Source organism: Citrus sinensis, chromosome 8, assembly GCF_022201045.2.
Source record: "Citrus sinensis cultivar Valencia sweet orange chromosome 8, DVS_A1.0, whole genome shotgun sequence".
Lineage (NCBI taxonomy): Eukaryota > Viridiplantae > Streptophyta > Magnoliopsida > Sapindales > Rutaceae > Citrus > Citrus sinensis.
In genome coordinates, this window is record NC_068563.1 from 28825155 (window position 1) to 28836385 (window position 11231).

At 33.4% G+C, this 11231-nt stretch overlaps 1 protein-coding gene across 1 annotated transcript; it reads left to right on the forward strand.

The window, feature by feature from the left end:
* Positions 1 to 169: 169 nt before the first annotated feature.
* On the forward strand, positions 170 to 2914 carry LOC102611417 (UDP-glycosyltransferase 76B1-like). Its single transcript, XM_006488239.4, has 2 exons — positions 170 to 810; positions 1811 to 2914. Exons 1-2 carry the CDS (start codon positions 309 to 311, stop codon positions 2689 to 2691), a joined length of 1383 nt encoding a protein of 460 aa, XP_006488302.1. The 5' UTR covers positions 170 to 308; the 3' UTR covers positions 2692 to 2914.
* The last annotated feature ends 8317 nt before the right edge of the window (positions 2915 to 11231 follow it).

Genomic DNA, 11231 nt, shown 5'->3' on the forward strand with positions numbered 1-11231 from the left:
AGATACATATATAGATTAAACTAGTTTTTATCCAATATAATTTTAAATAAATTTGGGCCTCCGGCACGATCTCACACGTATATATATGTCTATCTGGTGGGATACTTTCGAGTGGACAGTATCTTGATGAGGTGGGATCGGATCCTGAACATCTTTTTAATTATTTGTGCAACGCAATCGTTTTAAATAATTGATTAACCACATAAAATTTTCCACATGGTGCATGTGAACAAACAACTATATAAAGTGAGAACTGAGAATTGAGAGAGCAAGAAGCAGCAGCAGCAGCAGCAGCAGGAGATCCCCATATGGAGACCAAGCAAGAATCCCGTATTTCACCAAGAAATGGAAGGCGAGTGATACTTTTCCCTCTGCCATTCCAAGGCCACATAAACCCGATGCTTCAGCTTGGGAGCATCCTCTATAGCAAAGGATTTTCAATTACCATAATTCACACCAAATTCAACTCCCCAAACTCATGTAACTACCCTCATTTTGATTTCCATTCAATCTCCGATGGCTTAACTGATCCCTCCGCTGAGGATAGCACAACTATTCTTATAACCCTAAATGCCAAGTGCATGGTGCCATTTCGGAATTGCTTGGCTAAGTTGGTGTCAAATACAAATAACAATAATGCTCAGGAGGATTCTGTCGCCTGCTTAATTACAGATTTTCTTTGGCAGTTCACACATGTTGCTGATGAGTTTAAGCTTCCGACGATCATCTTACAGACTCATAGTGTCTCTGGCTATCTTGGTATTGCTGCATATCCATTTCTACGGGATAAGGGTTATGTCCCTATCCAAGGTGAGCGCCACATTTTTCTTTGTCTCTCTCTCTCTCTCCCCTCGTTATTTCTGTATAGGTGTCCAAGTTTATTTGTTTGTGGATAGAAAAAATCAAAAATTCATTTCCAGTGGTATGATTTTTTTTTTCTTTTTATAATATTAAGACAACGATATCTTAAACTTTTCGCCGGCATTGGTGTAGATAAAAATGAATTTTTTAAATGTTCTCCTCCAACCATTCATTGGTGGAGGTCAGATTGTGGGTTCACCACTCACAAGGGTCATAAATTAAAAAAAAAAATTACAAACTTGAGAAGGTCAAAGTAAAAACTCATATACTTAACGGGTCAATCTTATGAAAACCTATAAAGTCCTAAAGATTGCTCCGTCAACACTGTGCGTCAGCAGATCGAAGAGGCTCATTAATTTCGACTTGGTGTTGTGCAATAGTATTGTCTTCGAGAATTGAATGTGCCAGATAGCGTTAGATGAAATAATATTGTGCAACTAATGTTCTAGATATATGTCATTGGAGAAGAAGAATTGCATACTACTAAACATGGTGCAAGAACTCTGGTTTTAAATTTAATCATGACCTTTATATTTCAATAAATTAAGATGTGTTTAATATTTGAATTCTAATATCAAATGTCACTCATCTATTGATAATTTATTTCATAATTTAATAAAATGTATTAATCTGTTGAGACTTTTAATTTACTTGAATATTGATGTACCTTAGCATTACTCTTTATTTATAAACTAAAATTAGTAAAATGAAGCTGCAGTTGGTATACAACGATTCATATGTTTTTTAATGTTAATAATGATAAGTAGCAACTAATAAGTTTACTCTAATTATTGTATTTTAATAGATCTCGTGAATCTCGGAAGGGCGTACAACTATAAATCCCAATGTTATTTACGTGTATATATTTATTTATTAGCGCTTAAGTGGAGCGGAGTAGGCCTAATGTTATAATGAATGTATCTCATTTCATTTGTTTTTCCCCGTTCAGATCCCCAATCAGAGTCACCTGTGATAGAGTACCCACCGCTGAGAGTCAAAGACATTCCAAAACTTGAAACACGTTATCCGGAATATAATTATCCGTTGGTATCAGCCATGGTTAACAATATAAAGGCTTCTTCTGGAATGATATGGAACACATTTGAAGAGCTTGAACAAGCTGCACTGAGCACATTACCCGAGGAGTATTCTGGTATCCCAGTGTTCCCAATAGGTCCATTTCACAAGTATTTCCCAGCTTCTTCAAGTAGCTTACTATCACAGGACCAAAGCTCCATTTCTTGGTTAGACAAACAGGCACCTAAGTCAGTAATTTATGTAAGCTTTGGTAGTGTTGCTGCTATTAATGAGACCGAATTTTTGGAGATAGCATGGGGCCTAGCCAATAGCAGGGTGCCTTTTCTATGGGTGGTTCGACCAGGATTAGTTGATGGAGTAGAATGGCTTGAAGCATTGCCAAGGGGGTACTTGGAAATGGCAGATGGAAGGGGATATATAGTGCAATGGGCTCCGCAACAGCAGGTGCTAGCTCATCCTGCTGTTGGAGGGTTTTTGACACACAGTGGTTGGAACTCGACATTGGAGAGTATATGCGAAGGAGTCCCTATGATTTGCCAGCCTTGTTTGGCCGACCAGATGGTGAATGCAAGATATGTTAGTCATGTTTGGAGAGTTGGGTTGCACTTAGAGGGGAAGCTGGAGAAGAAAGAAATTGAAACAGCGATCAGAAGATTAATGGTGGAAGCCGAGGGCCAGGAAATGAGAGAGAGGATTACCTGCTTGAAGAAGAATGTTGATGCTTGTCTAAGGCAAGGAGGTTCTTCACATCAAGCTCTGGGAAGATTGGTTGATCACATTCTGTCATTCTAGATTTTGCAATCCTACATTCAATGATTCTGTAATAAGTTTTGAGTGTCCAAACTTGCTTGATGAAGATGCTCAAACGAGTTCAACTGTGCTTTTTATTTTCTGCTTCAGACGTTTTAGTCGACAATTAAGTAATCAACATGATCTATTTCAATCTTTAATCCTGGAAGTGTGTATTTTATACTGTTGAACTTCAACAATTTCAATTTCAATCTCCCTTTCTAAATTTTAGATTGTATTTGATATTGTTGCTTGTTTCATAACTGCAATTTACAATGCCCTTGCAAGCAATTTCTTATCTAGCTGTAACAGGGAAACATTTTTCCTCGATCATTGCCAAGAATGAGTTAGTTGAATTTTGGACTTCGGTAGGAATTAGGGCCTAAAATTGGCCCATGATATGGGCTATATTGGTTGTCTAGAATTCTTGGGCCATGGCATAACAATTGGCAATGAACTTTAATTAAATGAATCAAACTCAAAATTCCTTGTAATATTCCATCAACCACCCAAATTATTGAAGTTCAGAACTCATTAAAATCGTGAATTATTTTGTAGAAAAATGGTATGCTGTGCCTGTGGCCTATTGGAGCCTATGTCTTGTAAGCTATAAGCAGCTGATGATGTATAGTATCTTATTCCTTTGTCAGATGCATGTGCAATTATGAACTAAAGTTTCGTTACACAGTTTCTCTTTTGAGGCTGAAAAGCCTGATTGCGGTTGTGGGAACCATGTCAAGCTCGAGCTCGAATATCGATCCCACTTGACCCAGGCACCCAGCTGCTTACATCTGCAAAGGCTGTAATAGAAAATGAGGAACTGTTTTCATGCATCATTTTATCTGGACGTACAACCAGCCTTAACCTGTTTGCATGTCGTCATCGTCATCCATTATTTTTGTTTTAGAAAACAATAAAATGTTGCCCACCTATCAATATATCCATGTATAATGTGGAGAGACAGGAGAGGAAGGGGACAAGTCAATGTGCTAAAGCTGTAGTTTTGCTACCTTTCCAACTAATTAAAATCTCTGCATAAATGTGAGGTGGCTTTTGACACGAAAATGAGCAAAAAGCCGTACGTACCCTGTCAGAATGTTGATAAGGAATTAGATTCCAGCTCCACCAACGTAACTCTTCATTTCTTAGAATCTTTCACTATTAAACAAATCAAACCTCCTCCTTTCAAAAAAATTAAATAAATAAAACAAATCAAACCCTCCCACGTTCTGGATAATGTATATATTAGCCGGCGGTGGCACGATGCTTCATGCATGCAGATTAATTAAACTAATTAAGGGACATAGATAGTTCTTGACTGAGCCAAAAAGGCTAAAACTAATAGCTCCATATTTGTGAAAGTTAAATTGCACATGTTCACCCACATCTCATATATGTTAATTATCTTCTTGGATATATTTGTAAGACGCTTTAATTTTTAAATTATGAAGGAATTTGCACTTCATTGCTCGAATATTTCATACTCCTGTCATTTTAATTATTTTATATGACATAATTAATTATCTTGACGCACTTAACTCATTTGAAGATGTTTGAGACGATGTGCCTCCACTGGACTTTGATAATTCCACAGTTAAGTGTTTTGGTAAATACCAATTTTTATTTTTATTTTCTTTTTATTTTTCATTCTCTTATTTATATTTGACACTTTAGTAATTTCATCTCATATCTGATCTGGTTTCTAAACTATAATAATAATTTAGTTTCAAACATTTCCAGTCTAAAAGAAAAATTTGCTTCTCATTGATTTTTTTCTTCTCTTTTTCATTTAAATTACATTACAAGTCCACTGATATTTATAATAAAAAATCTAACGAAAATTTCGTAGATTAGCTCTATGATGGGTCAATTTAACTATCCAAATATGTGGAATTAAAAGAAATTGAATTTACTTCTAAATATTTGAAAGAAAATTACTATGTGACGCATAGGAGATGACTCAAAATCTTACCTATATGAGAAGAAAGGAAGGGGTTTACTACCAAGATATTTTATCCACTGATTAAACATGATGGGTAAACTCTTAAATTAGCTCGTGATTATACAATAAGGAAAAATCACTTTTATATTGAATTGCTCCTTTGCAAATTGCATTAGTATTCTTACGAAAACATAATGGATGTAACTGAATCCGTCAAAATCTCATTGATCTTAAATAAACTAACTAAACGTTCTTGGATATATGTCAATCTATTGCTGATCTAATGGTTACCAAAAAAATTAGTGTTATTAATACTCAATTAGATAAATAAGTCGAATGCCATGTACGTCATTAAAAGGGAAAAAACAGCTGTATAACCCTAGAAAATTCTAATAATACTTTTGCCAAATGGTGCAAAATAGATAAAAAGGAAATGCTTTGTCATGGAAAAGCAAGTGCATATAACGAACAGACGATGTATATATACAGAGATAACGAAGCACGATGCCAGCGGTGGCGGCGTATCGTGCTATTTCCACCGTCCAGATCGGCCCTAAATATTCCATAGGATTTGATTTTCACAAATGGGACCCACATTTGCTGATGTGGCACAAGGAATTTCCGACCGTGAGCATCTGATGATAAAGATTGATGTTGGCTGTACACTTTGTCGCTAAATCTTTAATGGGCAGGGCCACCCATGCAGCCCATTCTTCTTTCTTTGAGGCTTCTCTCTAGGCTCCCTCTGTGGTTATTTATTTATTTATTTCTCCTGTTAATTAATGAATGGGAGATTGCTGCTTCGCTTTTTGAAAAGAACGAATTTTACTGTGTTTTCTCCTCGATGTCTCATTACTCTCTTGGAGTTAAAAGATCAATTAACCTTTCAAGCAAAAAAAAAAAAAAAAGAGAATAAGATTATTAAAAGAATGATTCTTTGGTGGATGCGATGAAATAAGGTTGTAATGGGATAAGACGGGACAATATTTGTCAATCTTAATTCTCCCCTAAATAGTAAATTGAGACAAAAATATGTTTTTATTTCATCTCGATCGAGATTTGAATCCTAATTAAGATCTCGAATTATCTACGATGACATGAGTTTTTTTGTCATATGTTGCAAAATGTGTCACAAACAACATGCCTTGCACTTATGACTAACTTGTCCTATATTAGCTAAAAATTGACTTTTCATACACATGACCAATATATCATATTTACGTGATTTATTAAACTGACTTGTCATACATTTTTTGAAACTCAAAATTTAGGCCATTTGAGATCTTGATCGAAATTTTTAAATATCTCGAATCCCAACTCGAGTAGTAAATCAAAATAAAATTTTATCCCAAATCTCAGTCTGAACGGGTCGGGATCACGAATCTTGATTGGGATTCGGGGATTTCTGCCAACCTAAGATGAAATTCTATGCTAAAATTTGGCATCTAGAGAGGGAGGGAGTTGGAATTAAAAGTTAGGTGAGAAGCAAACTTTTAGAGGTCAAGATTTAAAAAGAATAATATTTGAGATCTCAACATTTGAGTTTTAGCTTAACTGCTTAAATATTAATATTATGTGTTATTCATTTATTAGATAATGAATATAAAATTACTTATTATACTATTGTTTATCTAATAGATGGATACTACATTAACTGGAACTCAGATTGAGACACAAATTTTAAGATCCTTAACATTATTAATTTAAAAGATTAAGCAAACATTGGTTACACTATCAAGATGCTAAAGTTATATAGGCGAATTCATTTCTAATATATTTTGGTGATAAAATTTATAAATATTTAGTATATAAAATAATTTTTATATGGGCTCTTGATGTAAGGTGTTGTATGTCGCGAGTAATGTACCTTCCGGAGGCCGTAATTTGGGGTACATGTGTTTGTTTTCGACGTATAATATATCGTTTGAAACTTGCAATGAGAGGAACAAAACCCAGAACTGCCTAAGTCGTTCTGCCCCATGGTCGAATTGAAAATTTCGTTTCTTTCCTCGTAATTTTTCAGTTTTTAGATTCTTTTGTAATTTTCTCGATTCTTGTAGGATTGTTATCTTTTTTTTAGAACTTGGATTTGAGTGCTGCTTATTTTCCTTTTCTTATTTTGATTAGGAGAATTTAATTATTGTATTATATTTCAGATTTGTCTATTTTGATAAATTCGCGATATTTAGACTTGTTATAAAAGGCATTTAAAACTCTAATTTTATTCATTCAGACTTTTCAATAAACCTTATCATTATTCATAAACCTTTGTTTCTTCTATCAAACTTCCTTAAATGTTTCCATTTCATTAGCTCCCCGCTAATGAGATAAAAAAGTACTATGAAACTATTGGAGGGAAAGTAATAAAAATAAATTAAAAAAATTAAAGAAAAAGTATCACTTCAAATTAAGTAAAACATAAAAGTAAGAGAATTAAAAAACAAATAGATGTTAATGTCTCACTTTGTTACAATAACTATAACATACAACAACACAAAAATAGTCTTTTTTGTAATTCCAAGTTGTTGCTACTCGGATAGCAACAACTAATTTGAGATGGTTGTTAATTTTAGGTTAACTATAAGTTTCAGTTAATGTAACTTAGTAGCTACCTGAATATTAAGTTCTTAGTGTAATATAGTGACTTAATCATCGAATTATTGTCATGTATATATCTAATTTAAATTATAAATGGACAGTATACACTGAAAGTATATATCAAATATTTTATATCTGGTGATATTTGATCCATTCGTGGTCTCTTAGCCCTAATAATTAATTTTATATTAGTTCTTACATTGTCTTTAGATAAGATTACTGAAAAACATATATGTTTTTTAATTGTTGTTTCCTGAAACTTTTAATCCCTTAATCACTAGATCTTCAGCAATTTGTAGCAACGATCTAATCATCTTTGTGAGGGTTAATGGGTCAGCCACTATTGCAACTTGCAACCATAACAAGAAGTATCACTTTGGTTGTGTGAAATTAAATAGGCAAATCTTACATTAAGCTGACAATGTACGACTATCAACAGGCCTTGCCATTACCATGACTACCACCATCTGCCTACATGAGGAGCACCAAATTGATCAACATTGGGTAGATTAGAGTAACACCAAACGCTTAACGAAATACTAAACTATGCTTGCATTATATTAGAATTAATGAGCAGATTTTTGGAGTTAAACTGGTAAAGTGTGTGAAAAGTAACAACAAGTATTAATAAGGATAAATTGGGAGAAAAGTAATCACGTGGTGACTCCTCAATGTATCTCACCAATTCTCTATAACTATTTATTAATTAATCACCACTCATATTTTATTTTATTTTATTATCTGGCCAATGGACCCAACATGCCACATAAGATTGACGGGACCAAGTCGTGTGTCAATTAGAAAAGTCGAAAATTATGTGCTGATCAAAGCCTGAAACTACTCTTTATCGAAAACGTGAAAAATAAAAGAAAGAAAAGGATAAAAGATCAACCAACTAATTGGAGAAGAGACGTGATTTTGTCTAAAAACCTTTTTTATTAAATTTCTATATCAAGCTAAAGTTTTGAGTCAATAAGCTTAATTCGAAAACGTATATACCTAACCAATATATGATTTAGTTTTTGGCTCATTTAAATTGCCTGATATATCAAGGAAAAGTTGTTAAGTCAAAAAATATGCTTACCTCAAAAGTTTAAATGCCAATAGTGTCGCATATAAATCTCTTATCATTCTTGAATATCCAATATTCCTAGTAACGATTTTTAAAAATTCCAAGTAATTTCATATATTTGATTTTTTTTTTTAAATGAAGTTTATCCAGTCCTTTAGCTGCTTGAGCAAATACGAATTTTTTTTCTTTTTGTTTAATTGCACCCAGTGGTGATATGATCTTTGTGCTAATATTTTTGTATATGTTATTGTAAATGGTAGTTGTTAGATAAAATGTTCTTGTAATTAAATATCAACTATATATTTTACAGGTTTTATGAGTTATGTTTGTGTTTTTTTCTCTTTTTTTTTTTTTTTGTTCATTGTTTTTGGGTAAGGCTCTAATGTCCGACCCTGAATTGTAATATACTTATATCAATTTTTTTTCTTTAATTTTATTTCCTCTCGTTTGTGAGGTTCATTAAAAAGACAAAAAAACTACATACTATTAGAAAATATACAAGTGTTACTGGATCAAAATTAGTGGGGCAGACACCACTCTAATACTATTTATTGTTATTTCTTGAGTATTTGTTGATTTCATTAACCATAATTAATGTGTCGATTTTATGCTAATCTTTTTTACAATAATTGACTATTTCTAAAATATATGTAATTCTAAAACAAAAGTTTATGTGAATTAACTAACTAATTATTAAATAAATAGAGCATATTAGGTTAAAACAGTATCTATAACATGTAGAAGTAGTCATAGCATCAATTACATGACTATGATATCATATCTATTGAGGCCTCCAGGCCACAGAATTAAATAATGCCAAGAGCAGTGGTTATTATAATCCGGCGATTCCCATCAATCGATGGCTCACAATAATTAGAGTACTTTTCAAATTTGGTGACGATGATGAGATTCCTTATTGCAGAAGATAGGCATGCATGCATGGCTTCCGTCTCATTCCTTTCCAAAAACTTCCACCCTCCAAATAATTTAAAGCGACTTGCATGATCCTCTACGACACGATTTCTGGTCTTAATCCAAAAAAGGGGATTCACGAACAGAGTAAAGGAGTAAAGAAAGAAGGAAAAGACAGAAAAGAGAAAAAGAGACAAATTGCAAATTGATGTTCTCAGTTTTAGGGCATGATATGTTCATTAAAGTTGAATTACAACTGGAAGAATTGTATGAAGCTGATAAAAAAGATTTGATAAAGATGGGTAAATTAATTCAGGGTTTTGATGTCGTAAACGATTAGAAAGAGACCTCTCAATGTAATTGAGTAAGTGCCGTGATCTACAGGAATTTCGCTCCTACGCTAATATAAGTTATGCTGAGTTTTTAAAAATCTTTTTGACAGTTTTGTGATATGGGCATTTCTAATGGTTTATGGTTCAAATTGTAATTACCAAATATTTTTATCAAATTTACGACATGGTATTTTGCCCAGCATAATATCATATCGATATGCATGGATTTCTAATCCGATAAGCAAAACGTTTATTGGAACCAAGCAAACAATATATGAGCAGTAATTCATGTGTTCAATGAGAATTTAATTTTAATTGATCTATGGAAAGGAAAGAATTAAAAAACTCTCCGACCATTATGTATTAAATATAAATTTCTGGAGAAAAAAAAAAAGGAGGGGGGTGGTCTTGTAAAATGATGTACTGATGTCGGGTAAAAGCTGTAGGTAACATGAAATTCAACTCAATGGCCCATTGTTTGATGTTTCAAGCTTAAAGAAAAGGTAAAAGAAACATTTTATCATCGTGAAGGAGAAATCGTCAAAATAACAAAAAATGTACGTTACTATATTTTCTTATGCCACCCCGTAAACCGTCATTAATAATTTATTGAAGGCTTGCCTTCCCCAACTCTTGGGAATATACATCTTTAAGACTGAACTTAAATCCTATCAAATACTTGTAAATAACAAAAACTCGACATATGAATCTCGTCTGTGTCAATAATGGCTCCATCACTTGATCGCTCAATCACCAATCAAAATTTGAATATGTCCAATACCTATGATTAATAGTTCTGATCAATCAGTAATTGACCTCTTATATAATTGTAAGTAAATACTTTCTGTTATTCTTTCTTTTCTAGAAATACTTGAAAAAACTTCTGTCACCCGGCGCACGTATGAACTTCTATCAGCAGTCACACGTGCGTCACACTATTAGTAATAACCTTAACTTGTATAATTAGCGCATGTAGATAGCTATTAATTAATAGTAACCTATTTTTCACACACACGAGATCTATACAAGTAATTAATGGTCGGCAGGGTAATAAGGTCTCTATCAATTTATTCATTCAAGTAAATTTGAACTTCCAACTTCTTTGAAACCCCCTTTGGCTAGTTAAAAAAGAAAAATTCAACAACTATAGCCGATCAGTTACTAAGTGATTTATTAATATATTGTATAGTACTTGAGAAAGTTAATTAATGTGTCAAAGTTGATTCCCTCGTTAGACAGCACATCATAGATCTTGCAATTCCTACGGTTGATCCGGAATTTTGATTATGAAATTGAAAAGTGATCCCACCACAATGGACCATTAAGTGATATTATTTTTACAAATGTTATCATCTTCTTTCTCTTTAACGAACAAAGTTTTGGCTCCACTGGCAATGGAGTCCCCTTAAGTGGCTTGATTGGGTTTGCTCCTCAGTTCGAGTCGCAAGGAAGTCCCCTTTGTTGGGAGAACTTGTGCCTCCCGATTCGAGCAAGAACTTCTAATATGGATTGTGGTACAAGTTTAAAAGTGTCTCTCACGGTTGGAGCCCTTCCTAGGATACCTTATTTTTTTTTAAAAAAAAAAAATCTTCTCTCTCTTTATCTTCCATGCAAATGCAGGAGGGGTCACAAAACTCTACTTTTTGAGCATTAAATTACGCACACACAGTACCCACAGCATCTCAAA